The following is a 16,370-nucleotide window of genomic DNA, read 5'->3' as shown; positions in this document are numbered from 1 at the left end:
GATATGATCTAAAAAATTAAAAATTGAAAATTTTAATTTGCTAAGATTTTCGCGTCAAACAGCCAAACCATGTGCACCCCTAATCGTAAGTATTGTGCTTGGAGTAACAAAATCGAAACTTTCCTTGCAAAATTACACCAAAAATGCATTTCTATAAGCAGCATGTTTTTACTAAAAATATTTTAATTTTATTGCGTTGATAAACATCTCCACAAGTACATGATTTATTAGGGAAACAATAGAATTGAAGATGACAATTCTACAAGATACTCTCAGATCATCAAAGAATTACAAGCTAAAGAACAATCAAATTATGAACATAAGGTAAACTACATACACATGCTCAATGCTGGAAACTATCACTTAACACGAATGTTGAGAGTCCACTAAAGCCATGGCAATGATTTAGTTGATATTTGCTGAAGAAATGCCTGACGTGATGCCTTCCAACCGTGGATCACCGTTCTCCAAACTCGCACCACGAGGGTCTTCTCGGACTGGGAGAGCTAGTACATTGAATGAACTCCATGCGTTAGCGAGTTTACTGCTTGAATCACCTAATGTCAATGCAAAAACTGCATCGAAGCCACCTGCTCCAGGAATTCCAGCCAATATGACACCTTCCATGTCCATTGTTGCGTCCAAAAGCCGAGTTTGTGAATCGGGTTCTATCTGTATGAAAGTATACACAAAGGCGTTTTGTAAGATTCGTGGCACTAGCATCATCATCATCATCATAATGTCAGTGTATCCCACTCATAGGAATTGATCAGGGTCTGGGGAGGGAAGGAAAGCGGCAACTCAAACTCATAAAGGAGAGTGCGGCCAAAGAGTCCCTCGGCTCGATAAAGATCCACACATGAATCCTCACAAAAAAACCTCAATAAACAAAAATACCCCTATGAAAGAAAAAAATACAGATATATACAAGAAAAGAACGACTCAGTAATCTAAAGATTGATGGATCCTGAGGAACAAAAACAAAGGTTCTCATTTTAAAAAAGCTAGTCCTTTGCCACCCATATGTTCAAAAGATACGAGGTACATCAGCATCCAATTTATAGATGAAGAAAAGTAAAAAAGACGATATATAATGCATGAAGTTAGTATTGTAGCGCTATAGAAGATATTGTTCATAGAGAGTGTGAGAGGAAAAAGAGCTCACCGGGATACCAGCAGCTTCTCCCATTCGGCGCATATGACATCTAATCTCAAGCATCGCATTTCTAGCACCGAAAAGTGCTTCAACAACTGCTTGCTCGATAGGGGAAGTTGATTGTTCTATCCACTGTTTCCAAACATTGTTTACTTCTTTTCAGTTCTTTTTGGCAGAAAGAAATTGTAGTGTAGCATAAAAAGATCATCATCAATAAATAACAAACAAAAAATAAAATAAAACCTAGCATTGATCTTGCCATGAGCATAGATTAGAGGATTAATCTAGAAAAAGTTGTTTCGACAAGGTGCACAAGAGGAGAGGAACGAAAAAGCCACAGAAAGTATATCAAAATTTAAAAAATTACTAATAACCAATAGCATGTCCATAATATAACGAAATACATAAACCACATAAAAATCATATATGATGGACTACCAGAGTACGACACAACAACGAACAACATGCATAAGAGACTTCTGCACCACTCAGCAATAATTATATTGGAGTATTTATCAGAATTACCTTTTCTGATTTATGCAAAGAACATCTGTCAATAATGCTATCATACGCCATATTATCTTCTTCCGCTAGTTTCCTCAGCTTCTTTAACTCATTCTCAAGCATTGAATTTGCTTCAGACAATTTTTTGAATGTGTGAAGCGACTTTTCAGGTTCAGATTTTTGCCACTTTTTAACAGCGCCAACCATTGATGGTGTGGATGATCCACCACTTCCAGGCTCACCCAGTAACTGCAAATCACAATAATGATAAATAATACTAGAAGCAGAACAATATAAAGCTGTTATACAAGAAGCTCAAGGATAGAAGGTATGTGTCCAGAAGGTTCTGCAGAAATAATCCGAAAAGATATGTAACTAGACCCGATAAAACAACGACAGCGTATCTGCAGAAATTATTCCAGTTGGCCATTTATTAATATCATCAGACTACATTCAAGTTTTCATAGATTTTATGATATCTATTTGGTTTTAGTAGCTCACCTCAGTGTAAAAATGCTAACATAGTGGGATAAATAAGGAGATAAATGATGTGCAAAATAAATTTACCAACGGTATAATCTGCTACGACAGAAAAAGAAATCTACTCACAAGTGTCATTCGTGGTGGCAAGGCAAACTTAGTCATCTGATGATCCCACTTTGCTTCCAGGACATCAACAATGACTTCCCGGAGTAGCGGACCTATCCCTGCGACCTAGACGGATACAAAAGATGAATGAAAATAGCAGTCATGTCGACATCAGTTTCTTTACCCTAACATCAAAATACAATTCTATGACAAATACATCAAGATAAATAAATTAATACGAAAATCAAATATATACATGCATAAAATCTAGTGGCTTCAACAAAAGTAACTACTTGCTGTGCCTTCAACTAGAAAGTAGATGAGGAGTAGAAATCATAGCAAATACATTTTTGTAAACCAAATTTGCAAGCCAAGAAATGAGGGCAACTGGTACCAAGTACCAATTGTATAACTTTAGCATCTAATAATTATTAAGGAAAAAAAAATCACAAAGCCAAGAAATGAGACAACGAGAGAGCTAAACGGCACCTGTGCAGATGATAAAATGTCTGGAGAAAAGCGGACATATCGTTGACTTCCATAAACTGCACAACTAACATCAAACCCACTGCCAACTTTCCCTTGGGCGATACAATGAGAAGTTTGAGCTATCATGTGCACGAGATCAAGATCAGCATCACAACTACTTTCTTGATGACGGCCTTGGGCTGGCTCTGACAGATTAACAATATTCAAATAATGAAGGAGAGCAGCAACTACTGCTGTTGTCATTGCTGCAGATGACCCTAACCCAGTTTTAGCCACTTCAGGTTTACAATGTGCACCATTTTTATTATCTGCATTGAAGGTAATAGAAGAGAAAGGAGGGAGTAGAGCCAATGATTCGGGTGTAAGAGGTAGTCCACGAGCTTCTAACTGTGAGACAAGTGTGCAATATTATAGAGTTAGAAAGGCTATCTTTGTTTATGACATATGCAGACACTTACAAAGCAAAGACAATGGGACAAGCAAAACAGATATATCATTGAAAGATACCTGATCTCGATATGAATAAAACTCATTGGCGCCCATAATTGTAATGTCAAGCCCTGCATCACTAAGCCAATTAAGACATCACTTTCCGAAGACCAAAAAGTCGTTCTCAATTCTGATAAAGCATAAACAAATATTGAAAACAACTTATCACCTAGCAGGAGTCGTTTCTGCAAATCATGCTTCTTATCCTGGTCGAATTTAGCAAGAGCTGCTGCTATAACGTACTGCAAAGCTTGTTCGACAAAAGGATTTCTAGCATCACTGAAAAAATAAAAAAGATAAATTTTTATAATAGAAAAAGCATAGGCATTGATAAAAGTAATCTTGCTTCCAAGTTCTACATACACACACTTTGGCAATAGAAACTGACATACTTCATCTCACGGCTATGAAATTTAGCTCAAGTGGAAAAAAAAAATAAAAGCTGCAATTCGAAAACTGAAACACATCGATAGCAACAGTTGAATTAAACTCTCAAATAGTTCTATGTGAAATATTTCCAAATCGTATATAAGCAAATTTTACATCACTTTCCTAGAAAATGCAAATAGAATTATCCATTAACAAAGCACATATCTATAGGAGAGAAGGTGGATTCTGTCTATCTAAATTAAAGATGAATTTGATTCAATGCTATATTTCGCCTCTGCACATAGCTTCACATATTTGAAGTAATTTAATTCCTATCTTGGCAAAAGACATTTTGCTTGGTGAAATTTCCCTAGATGAGTTAGAACTGAAGCAAATATTTGGCTTGCGTGAGCTTTACAACAAGCTTCACAAGTTTCTCAAAAATTTCCGTGATTGTGACAAAGCTACCTTATTTTGATTCTAAAAGAGATCGTTCCCTCAAAATATTTTAAAATAAGGAAAGCTAAAGGGCGACATCTGAAGATGCTACTAAGAGAGCAAACATGACACAGTTACTTACCTGGATCAATAAAAGTTGACATAATACAATGATGAAACACCAAAATTTGGAGAACAACAAGTACAACTCTCAACAAAATCTTACCCTGATGAAACACATTGCAGAGTTAAGTTCTTCATTGACATTTTATACACTGTTTCCCTTGCAAGCTGGGGAGATGTTAGCTTTACATCCATCCATGTCTAATTAGAAGCAAAAGAAAAATGGTAAGAGCGATACAGCAATATGTCATTACCCAAATGCCAAGTGACTCCCACTTAGGAGAGTTTGGGGATTAGAACTCAAATGTATGCAACCTAACCCTTGTAAGAACAAAGAGGTTGTACTCAACTAAACCGTGATGGAAAACATCATCTATAACTCCACATAAAACACAAATACAAATGAATTAATAAGGCAACTTATTTTACCTTTACTACCTAAATGTGCTATTAGATCTTACAAAATTTTCAATAAGGTGTGGGTTTTTTTTTTTAAAAAAAAAAAAGAAAAAAGAAAAAAGAAAAGAGGCTTCTAACCTTCTACATTCATTCCATACAATGTTTGCAAAAAATAGGACAAAGTACTTAAACGTATAATCCAGACACCATAGAACTAACTAGAACAAATTACACATAATACATACCCATGACCAAGCCTCAGGCTTCACATCATCATAAATTGGCTTGACAGATGCATAAAACCGAGCATTGGTACTCAGAACAAGTCCAGCATTTGGTCTCTCCAGAACAAGATAACCACCAGTCATCAAGACTTTCCCAGGAGCTGAAGCAACTCTGTATAATACACAAATATCAGGCAGAAACCGATAATTACAAAATAACAATGTCAATACATGCACCTATATTTCAATGTTACGAGTATACAAAAGATAAGACACTGTAAAAATCAAGATTATGCACCACGAAAGCATCTACAAAAACAACCCACCACTCCATCACAATGATCTAAGGCTAAAAATGGTGCGCAAGACCTATGATTCGATGAAAAGACCAGAACAAAATAAGAATAGACTGGCAATATCAAACTGAAACTTGAGATTGAATAACTTACACTTCCATATTGTTGATCACCTTGATTTTCGAAAAGTGAGTTGATAACCGTCTTACTTACTATACAACTGCCAAGATAATCTCTGCAAATCACTGGCAGATTCAAAAATATTAGGATGAGATTTTGACTAGAAGAACAAATAAATTTACCACATTAAAAAATAATAATGTAGAGTACACCATGTTTGTTTAGACTGGGGAATTCAATTTGACATGTTGCATATGCAAGGCCGGATCCAGAACAAAATCAAAAGATGTCGATAATATAGATAAAAAATTACATTCATTTGTGTTTTAATTACGGCAATTGTCCATGCCGAGTTTTTATATTCTAAAAACAACTATAATATCATCATTTGAACTTTTATTCCAACAAGTTCAAACAAAATCAAATTACTAATGAAATAAAATTTTAACATCAAATCAAAAAATAAACCCTAAATCAATTAGAAAATGTACTAGCCAAAAACCCTAACTTAATTAACAAAGATTTGATGGGCAATAGTTGAATCAACAAACAATGTTTAACATAAGCTAAAGCAATTGAAGTAAACAAATTTAGAACTTGCTATTGCTATCCTAAACTATTTGATTAGTTGAACTTTATTTCAACAAATTCAAACAAAATCAAACCACTAATCAATCAAATTTTCAACAAATAAAAAAAACCTACACCAATTTGAAAATGTACTAGCCAATAAACCCTAAATTAATTTTAAAAGGTTGATGAGAAATTGTAGAGACAACAAACAATGTTTAACATAAGCCAAAGCAATCAAACAAATTTAGAACAATTGAACAAAAATAGTTTTATTTTTGGGAAGGAAGAAACATTGAAGCCTAACACTAATTAACACAACTCAAGTCAATTGCCACCAAAATCTTAGTCAAAGGCTTTCCTCTTTTTAAGAGTAATTTGAAATTTTCCATCTTCTGTGAACTTCAGAAGATAAAAATTATTGAAAAATAAAGCTAAACAATGCAACCACCATTAAGATCAAATAGCAAAGCACCATGCTAGCCTCAGTCCAACTCGAAACAATTCATTTTGTACTTCAATCCTTTGAAGAAATTCAAGGAAGCAAAGAATGAAGTTCAAGATCAATATCAAAATCAATCCTTGGAGACAAATGCATAATGCTAAACATTTAGATCAAGCAATCATCAAAGCCACAACAATACAAGATCAAGACATAAGCAGCACCAAATGAAATTAAACACAAACAATCAAAAGTATCCACAACCATACCTCAAAGTCCGATGGATATGGCAGACGAAATTGTATCTCTTTAGGAATTTCCTTCAAACCCTAAAATTTGTCAAAAATGCAGAAACTTAAATCAGCAAAATCTTTTCTTAAATTTCCACGCCCACGAGAATCTCGTGTGATTCAATCAGATCAATCCGGAAACATTTTTAATCAAATCCCTTTTTCTTAATATATATTTATATTTAGTAAAGTGACGTCACTCGTCTTAACAGAAAAGGATAAAAAGATTTTGAAAAACAAAACAAAAAAGCGGACAGTAAATTCTTTAGTACAGTGAAGTTTCTGGCGATTGGGTATATTCTGCGTCTTCTATCAATGGCGGAATTTGAAATTTGGTTTCTATCTCTTTCCTTTCTTCCTTAATTTTTGTTGATTGATTCAATTGAATATCTATATTTTATCCTAGGTTAAATTATTGGAATTGTTTTCATGTATTTTTGTTAATTTCTCTGCTTAATCAAATTGATCTTAGCTTCATTTCATCATTATATAGCTTTATTTTTAGATTTATTATAGAAGTACTTTCTACAGCTGAAAGATTGAACTATTGAAGTAGGATTATTCAGATTTTAGCGATTCTCTAGGGTTAAATTGAAGTAGAATTATTCAATTTCGATAATTCCACCATAATTTCATTTGGGCATCTAGAAATGAATCAAATTAGTGTTTAACAAATCAATAAAAATTTAAATTTGAATTTGAGCTAACAGCGGTGGATCAAAAATTGACAAATTCTTTAAACGTTCTGTGTAATTTCAAAAATTATATCTTTCTAACAATTTTGTATCTTTTAACACTTAACATATATCACGTATTTTAATATTGAGATTCCTAATTTTTCAAGGCCCTGTGCGATCGAACATGTTGAATAGGCTCAAAGCCCCTATAAGCTAATTTTACCATCATTTTATAAGTAGTTAAAGTTGACAATTTGAGAATTATCAAGTTCTTCATTTATAATTTCATAATTAAAATCAACAATTTGAAATGAAATACTCGTTCCAAACACAATCCTATAGTATTTTACATTTGTGTTCTCCATAAGTACAATGACAAATAATTACACAAATTCTGTGAGATACCAAAGCTAATAATTTATACATGTATAGCTATAAACTAAAAATATGATGTTAGTAGAATATTTTTGAAGGGTAAGGATGTCCTACAACCCGCTAAGATCTTTGTCCCTTACAAACAATCCATGGAAGCCGTAAGGCACACGTTGAGGTAGCTTCACGGAGGCAACAACATCGAGATTAGGTGACTTGGCTTCCATGACTAGGAATCTTGATTCGCCCGTGTTCTCATTGTGAACATAGGAGACAAGGTATCCTTCATCCTCTTCCGCGTTAGGATCATCTGGATTGGTTGCGACAAAAAATGGCTCACCGCCATAGCACCCTGGCCCAAACATCCGGCTTGCCACTACACATTCTCTTCGATCTTGCGCCACCCTCACATCCATTTTAACTACTCCTGTTATTTTTGGCATTGGATCCCCAACTGCTGCGTAGATGTAGTTGTTCTTCTTTCCCACATAATTAGGATTTATTACTGCAAAGTCTAGGTTTCTAGCTGACAGTGGCTGTCTGGATACGACCTCAGTATTGAGATTAATCCTGATCTTCTCCACTAATGCATGGACGAGGTGCATTCGCTCTAATGTGTGCTCGGCAGATATCATGTTGGGAGCCACCAAGACTATGTATTCGTTTCCATCCTCGTCTACCTCGTCCCATGCATTGATGGCATGAATAATATTGAACCCTGGCACCACAAACCATTTCATATCCTTCTCATCGTTGGCATACCTTGGAATCACTCCAATTCTTGATATCTTAGCAGGGTTTAAACCCACGGGGGATCCCCCTCTCAAGATCATTTCAGCAGGGTCCATCCCGATCTGAATTTCAGGAAAAATTGCGTACTTGTTTGTGATGGCAAAATCATGGAGGAATGAGGGGCTTGACATTGAGAAGATGGGCACATCTGCCTGTTTGATTCCATTGGAGTTGAATCGGAAGTAGGTGAGAAATGGTGGTACAGGACCATAACGGAATGCAAATGCCTCCCCTGTGTCTGGATCGGTCTTTGGGTGAGCAGTCATGCTCATGAAGAGCTTTCCTTCAAAATCATTTCGACCAACAGTTTGAATATCTCCATTTGGAGTCAATTTTACCTCATACGGAAGATCTGATTCACCAAGTGCATAGAGCTTGTTTCCAAAGAACGCTAGACTAGTATTGGCTAACCCGATACCATTGCTTGGGTTGAACTGTCCAGCAATGAACCTTGCAGCAGTCATTGTCCCCCGAGCTGCAGAACCAATAAGGCCGTTAAACCCAGAAAAGACATTGGGAATGACACTGTGTCCTGCCTCCTTCTCAATCGTATATTTATATGTCTTGACATAGCGGCTACAAAGTATGGCCTTGCCATTACTAATTCGAATGCTATGGAGCATACCATCCCCGTCAAATAGGTGGTAAGGCCCACGAGGAAGGAATTGTGGGTTAGGGCCATTCCGGATGTAGGCCCCATCAAGGCATGATGGCAGGACACCCTCTTCAATCTCACATTCTGTCGGAGGGAGCTCCTCCACTGGTGCAAAGTTCTCCGTAAGGACAAATCTTGGATCAACAGATGGACGAGTGGGAGGATCGATGAACTTATTTATTATGTCATCTATAGTATTCAAAAATGTCGATGGGAGTGAGATTTTGGGTGGTGAAGGTTGTGTTTTGTAACTCCTTACTGTCACTGGTTTCAGTGAAGAAGGAATAGTTTTTGGCTGAGTATCAGTAGTAGGAGGTTGAGGCAACGGTGTTTGTCGGTCCTTAGTATTCGGGGATGTAGGTGATCTAGACGGTCTGGTGGGTCTAGGTGACGTACTTATGGCCGCCTCCGGCTTATCTTCAATTCTTACTGCAGAAATGTGAACTCGAGGATTTGATGATGAATGTGTATTTACAATATTAGGGACCTTTGTTTGGGGCATTGATGAGAGAAAGGAAGAAGATAAAGAATCCATTTTTTGAATATATTTACTTTCAAGTTTTCCAATAAAAATGAATTAGTGGGGTGAGTAAGCCATTGGTACTAGAACATTTTATAGTGATAGGAAAGTAGTATAGCTTTTAACCCTTTCACCATTCATTCATTGTTCAAGTGCTTAATTATTATTGGATCCTGAGAATTTAGGCTCGGGCTTACTTAGGTCATGGCCGGAAAAAAACTCTTAATATTTAGTGCAACATATAATATAGAAAAATGACATTCAAGTCTGTCAGTTTGATAGTGTTCGGCTCACTCTATACTAGTATCCTGAATTTGCCCCTAATAACGGTAGAATAATCTCCCCTTCTGCCCTTGAGAAGGACTCCTTCATAGTGGGGACCAAAGATATGTATTGTAGAGTAAGGGTTAGCCAAACTTCAGTTACTCTACCTTGGAGTACCTGGTTGGTTAGAATAAAGCATTGAAGTAAATATCTACAATTTGTGTGTTTTGGAATCATTTTCCTGTCCACTTAAATCACAAGATTTATCTTTAGTCTTTTGTGTGTTTTTATTTTGGGACCCATTTGGCCATCCTTTTCAGCTATTTGCATGTGATTGTAGGTGAAGTCGTAAAGATGAAAATCAAGCAATACGGACAGTTTTTTTATAGCTCATTGATCCGTCTATTCGTCAAATGTTACGAAGACCCAAAACACTCCTTAATCCATCAGATGAGATCTAGAACAGATCAATGTTATCTACTGGTAAATCTTTTTCCTAAATAATTATTTCTACCATTTGCGGAAACCCATTTGTGTATCCTCTTGAAATTAGTGTGAATTGAGTGGAGTCAACCGGCTTATTTGTTTAGTTTTGTGGGTGGTTCGAGACAACATGAGGTCTAATCCTGTTTACATGATTACTCACTTACATTACTTAAATCTAAAATGAAATGATGTAATGTTAAAGAGATTCATCCAGATCACTTGGTAAGTGTCTTGTTTTACACATGTGTAGACAAGGTTAGAACTCTATTAGGCGGGCATTTCTCCTATTTTTTTAAAAGATTTTAAAACAGAAAAATAAAGCACAAATCTCCAATTAGTTAATTACATGGTTCCTCAACCCTCATTCCTCACTAACAGACGCCACCCTCCACAATTACATTGTTAAATATGAAGACTCGGTGAATACAATTACATTAATTAATCAAAACTTTGTTAAATGTAATTTTTTTGATTTAAGACTTTGACCTAACTCCTTTTTTTTCCAGATCCGTCAAAAATTAGCCTCGAAGCATTGTAGACCAATAGCTTATGTGCATTAATTTTGCTTTTTTTCTCTGATTAATTACGTTATATACTGTATATTTCCATCAATCTTTTCAGTTTCGATTTTTAGCATTTTTTTTTTGTGAATAAGAATAATATGGTATCCTATTGTTTAATGTTTGGAAAGGGATAATGTTGTTAGTTTGTTACTGTATTGAGTAGTGACATGAGAAGCAACAATGACCTCTTTGTTGCCCTCTAAAATATCGGTCAGGATCCTGAAGTTCTCGTTTATCCAAACTTGAGTTATTTTCCTACTTGATTTCCTTGACTTTTAGGCTTCAAAGGAGTGCGACAGAAATACCATTTATTTTCGTCGCTCTGATTTTGCTCCACAACTCTCGAAAAGATTTCGCTTAAACTGTTAGAGTATATAACATATTATGGAGCCTCGACCATCAATTTAAATTTTTGGTTGAGTTAGTTCCTTCATATAGTATCAAAGCCAGCGTGGTAAAAGGGTTCGAATCTCAACCACAACCACTCCTCATTTAAAAGTAGAATATTTAGCGCCGGGTTTCAGGTGGGGTGTGTTGCATCCACACTTCTAGCCTAACACTTCTAGCCTAAAGGGCTCTCGTGTGAGGGAAGCGTGTTAAAGTATATAACATATCTTGGGGCCTCAACCTTCAGCTTAAACTTTTCGTTGAGTTGGTTACTTGACATAAACCGACAAACTAATCATATTTCTTAACGTAATCTTATCGTTAATTGAGAATCTATGTGCATTTTTTTATGTGAGTTGCAATAAGAATGATATTATTATTAAGGTTCAGTTGAAAACAACTTTTTGTTTTTATAAGGACGAAGATGCATAAATTTGATTCCCAAATTTTGTCTAGGCGGGAACCGTTTAATAACATTTAAAGTAATAAAAATAGTGTTGATGTAATCTAAAATCTTAATTCCCCCTATGTGACATATTAAACCCTCCTAAACTAGTTTATGCAATTACTCTAATATTAAGGGAGTAACTTTTACGGCCCATTTGGTTGATGGTAATGAAGTAATGGGATCGAAATGTTGTAATGGCAATAGTAATGAAGGAATGGATATGAGAATTGGTAATGAAGATTCTTTTGTTTGGTGTGCATGACTAAAGAATGGTAATGGAAAATAATATTCCATTGATTGCATTTGGTTGTTAGTAATAAAAAATGGTAATGACTCTTAGTTTCATTATTGTATATTTGTATCTAAAAGCATTATTGTATCTAAATATGCTATCTAATGATTCTTTTTTTAATAATAATATTTTTTTGGATAATTACATACATTACCTTTTTTTTCTTTATTATTTTTTTCTTTAGCTCGAAACAACATTACCTTATTTTATTACTACAGTAATACTTCATTACCATTACCGCCTAATACCAGGTTGTTTGATGGTAATAAAAATGGCCTTTTTTGGTAATTTCATTACCTTATTTTATTACTATCCATTACCATTGAAGGCATCCAAACAACCAAATTTTTTATTACTTAATTTTATTACCATTACCGTCCACTAATACCATGTACCAAACGGGCCATTAGTGTTTGCATGTTTTAGGTCACCTTTCTCACCGAGATGTGCTTGCCAAAGTTAAGTAAGTGAAGCTACTCCCAAATCTGATGGTGTGAGTTGTAAAATTCATTTTGTTTGTTAAGTGCAATTCAATGTAATTGATGTTATGATATCTCCTACTCTTGAGATCCAATTCTTAACGCTTTTCAATCTTTTATATACTTTCTCCTTTTCCTTGGATGCAAGTTTCTCCCCAAAAAAACTCTTGCATAAAAAGAAAAATTATTGAGTGGTACAAGAAAAAGGTATCTTCGGTAATTAATTGGAAGTGTTTGGCAAATAGTATAACACCTCAATCTAATTGGATCATAGATGACTACTCATAGAGGTTGTAGATCGACTACTCAATTCAACACAAGTTATTTCAACGCACTTTAGCCTCACTCGTACGTACCCGATAAAACTTCTCCAGATGTCGCATATCCTAAGATTGTTTTCACCAAACACACTTAACCGTGAAGTTCTTTTAAGATGTCAAACAACTAAAAAAGTAGAAGTATATGTAAATGCTTTTTAAATTGGTTGAAAAACTAGTTTTTAAGTCAAAACCAAAAGGCAACTATGAGTTATTGTTATTGGTTTTTGGCTTATTAACCCACTTTTCATCTAATAAACAATCACCATCTAAAAACCAAACATCTTCATAACAGTTGTCTTAAACTATTGAATATTAGCCAATACTGTCAAGTTAGATTTGGATCATTGAGCTTCCATCACGTTGGTTTTTAATACTATGTTAGTTTTTAATTGAATTAATTTTTTAACAAATACTTTTAACTAGTTAAATTAATGAACAATCATCTTTCAAACAGATCAGAAGATTTAAAAAGTAAAAGGTTGTTATTTTAGGGAAAATTATTGAAAATAACCTAGAAAAACATCACTTTTGTGAAAATATACCTAGAACAAATTCTTTTTGTCAAAAATTACCTAGAAAATTTATTTTGTTTGTCAAAAGATACCTACTAACAGGGTCATTTGGATTTCCGTTAGATTTTCAAACTTTAACAAAAAAAAATAAATAAATGAAAATGTTAGATTAAGCAAGTGGGTTCCCAATACCCACTTTCCCCAAAACAAATAGAGAAAAGAAACATTAGCTTAAACTTAGGGTTTTAAAATGTTGAAGAAACCCACTGTTCTTCATCTTCCCAACACTGTCATGAACGTCCTTCTTCTTCCATTCCATTAATCTTCTTTCCTCAGGTAAGTTTTAATTTGTTTTAAAGACTCTCTTTGAATTGTTATGGAATTTTCGAACAACAATTGAAAAAGGAGGAGAAGTAATTTTGAAACCTACTATTTGTGTTGAAGCTGGATTTTAAGGCTTGAGTTTCAAAGACTACAATAATAATGGCGTCCTTTAATGGTGAAGAACCTAGATTAGTTGAATGAGGAAGAGGATGAGAGAGCTGCTTTAATGGAGCTTTTAATGGCCACGTGACCTGCACATGGAAAACTAACAGAAATCTCAACTGTTCTGTTAGTATAGAATTAATTGCTTTGTTTGCTTTGTATAGAATTTATGGGTTTGGAACTTTCAAATCACAACCAAATAGCTTTGTTTAATTGTTTTTCTATATAAACACTAGTTAGGAAATAAGTTTTGATGAACCCCAAAGTAGGTATTTTTTGCTTTTCTAATACTAGTTAGGATCATTCCTAATTATGTATAATAAAAAATTATAAAAAATTATAAAAAATTAATATCAATAATTTTTGCATAAAGACAAATTTAACAAGATATCATTTGACTATATTTTAACATATGGATAAAAATAAGTCACAAATTAATAATGATGAATAAATAGTGGAAAAACTCTAATATCACTACAATAAATTTAATTTTTTTCGACATTGGATTTAGTGACATTAAAAAATACCACTGCTTTATATTTTTAGTGCAATAATTATTTGGTCTTTAGTGGTATATGTAATTGTCACTATAGTCTATAGTGACATTTGTGAGAAATGTCAGTAGATCCTATGTAGCAAAAAGCTTTAGTATGAGTTTTTATTATGCAGCCAAAGGGTCTAATAAATACAACTAAATCCTTTATATATATACTATAAAAAATTTAAAATAACGACATTTAAATTAAATATCACTAAATATATGTCACTGAAATCAAATTATATTATAGTGTATTGCAACTAATGTGGAAAAGGGAAAGTAATTAACTAAAATCAAAATGTCTTAAGATATGACACAATTTAGTATTTTAGGAATTATCACGTGCAATTCTATTATTACATAGGAGTATAAAAAAAATAAATATATTATGTAAATAGCAAGTTTTCGTACAGGATTATGTTGGGTTACCATTGACACAGGTATTAGTAGATATTTTCAGTTTAGGATGTTGATGGTGGTCCACTGTTACTGAAGGACCATTCATTTTATCTGTAAATAAGTAAAATATTTTTTTGGAAAAATTATTTTGTGAAAAATGGGTAGGACATCTGTATGCTTAGTCCTTATATTAGGTCCACCTTGTATTTATTTATTAATTATTTTTATGTGAGACTCTCATCAGTAAGATGACCTATCACATACTCTCTCCATTCCACTGAAAAGGGTATATTGCTTTTTGACAGTGTTCATTTATTACTTTTAGTTTGAATTTTATTCTCAATTTATAAATTAAATATAATCAAGTGAAATCTTATTGATTCATCTCAATGCATATATTATTAATATCAATTTTTTATAATATTTCATTATGTATAATAATGATATAAAACATTAAATAAATATATTGGATAGCATAAAAAAGTAAATGTTTGAAAATTTTCCACCTTCTAAATCTTCAACCTTTTGTTTTATTTCTTGTAATTTCTCCAATTCTCTGTTCGTCATATATGACTTTGATTTTGATATTTTCTCTAACACCAACTTATCAAATGACATGATAATTTTGAGAACAAATCATTTTTCTTCACCAAAAAATAATAATGCATGTAAATTACATTAAACATTAATTTTTCTTCACCTAAATTTGATAAGCAAGATTTTTTTTTTTTGATATGCAAAATTTTGAACTATTGAATTATATTTTTAATGAGTATTTATTTAAAAATGCGTTATTTAAGAGGTAGGAAAACCACTATCAATGGTTGAACAAATTCATACCATATAAGTGTGATGGCTAATAGAATTCAACATGCCTACGCAAAATGAGAAAAATACAAACCTAAGAATTTTGATCCAACTCTTTCCTAGTCATATGACTCATATCCCAATTATAGGGCATTAAGGTTTTGCTATAAAGGCTCTCTCTTGAGAGACCGTCTTTTCTAAAAACAGCTTTTAAGAGTCTAGTTCATTTTCTTTCTTTAGTAAATATCTTAATTTTAAAAAAATTGTTGTTTAAAAAAGCTGTTTTTTTTTAAAAAGAAACTATAGAAAACTGCTTTCTTTTTGGAAGATTTTTTCGGATTAATTGCCTATTCCCAAACAAAATAAAACATCATTTAGTAATAAATCAGATTTTTTCATTTTTTTTAAAAAAATTAAGGTTCATCAATGGTTGAAAACAATAATGTTAAAGATGACAATTATGGCTAATTTTTATGATTTGGGGTTAAAATAATATATTTGGGGTTATAACATAATATATATTTAGGGTTATAACTCAATATATTTGAAATTAAAACTTAATATATTTGAGGTTTTATAACATAATATATTTGCTTGTATTATTATAATATCAATTTTGTAGTATTATATCACAAGTATATACTGTTATAAACTCAAATCTATTACGTTATAGCTGCAATTATATATTTTGTTATGACCCCAACTATATTATGTTATAACTCCCAATATATTATGTTATAACCACAAATTGCTTTTATTAATTTCCCCTAAATAGTAGACATTGTTGTCTTTTTCAACATCACTATTTACGCCATTGATGAAGCTTAATTTAAAATGTTAGTTTTGAAGATCTTGATGAAAATCTGATGAAAATCT

General features: G+C 33.2%; 2 protein-coding genes and 1 long non-coding RNA gene across 4 annotated transcripts; 1 reads left to right on the top strand and 2 right to left on the bottom strand.

Moving 5' to 3' along the window:
* Positions 1–165: 165 nt before the first annotated feature.
* Positions 166–7,029, bottom strand: LOC130800926 (phosphomevalonate kinase, peroxisomal). 2 transcript variants are annotated; one of them, XM_057664674.1, is made up of 12 exons: positions 6,770–7,029; positions 6,477–6,536; positions 5,229–5,320; positions 4,801–4,951; positions 4,260–4,357; positions 3,396–3,505; positions 3,245–3,297; positions 2,738–3,124; positions 2,270–2,374; positions 1,682–1,909; positions 1,166–1,288; positions 166–672 (listed from the first exon to the last, which is right to left on the bottom strand). In XM_057664674.1, the coding sequence occupies exons 3-12, from the start codon at positions 5,234–5,236 to the stop codon at positions 406–408; spliced, it is 1,530 nt and encodes a 509-aa protein (XP_057520657.1). In that variant the 5' UTR covers positions 5,237–5,320; positions 6,477–6,536; positions 6,770–7,029; the 3' UTR covers positions 166–405. The 2 variants fall into 2 exon arrangements, with proteins under 2 accessions (XP_057520657.1, XP_057520656.1); XM_057664673.1 differs by lacking the exon at positions 6,770–7,029 and having other exon boundaries at positions 6,477–6,616.
* Positions 6,749–15,857, top strand: LOC130800927 (uncharacterized). Its single transcript, XR_009039513.1, has 3 exons — positions 6,749–6,832; positions 10,118–10,260; positions 10,770–15,857. It is a non-coding gene; the product is annotated as an uncharacterized LOC130800927 (long non-coding RNA).
* LOC130800925 (probable carotenoid cleavage dioxygenase 4, chloroplastic) lies at positions 7,428–9,925 on the bottom strand. Its single transcript, XM_057664672.1, has one exon. It carries the CDS (start codon positions 9,526–9,528, stop codon positions 7,660–7,662), a length of 1,869 nt encoding a protein of 622 aa, XP_057520655.1. The 5' UTR covers positions 9,529–9,925; the 3' UTR covers positions 7,428–7,659.
* Positions 15,858–16,370: the final 513 nt, after the last annotated feature.

Source organism: Amaranthus tricolor, chromosome 15, assembly GCF_026212465.1.
Source record: "Amaranthus tricolor cultivar Red isolate AtriRed21 chromosome 15, ASM2621246v1, whole genome shotgun sequence".
Classification (NCBI taxonomy): domain Eukaryota; kingdom Viridiplantae; phylum Streptophyta; class Magnoliopsida; order Caryophyllales; family Amaranthaceae; genus Amaranthus; species Amaranthus tricolor.
Note: the sequence above shows the minus strand (reverse complement) of the source record. Positions and strands in the feature narration are given on the sequence as shown.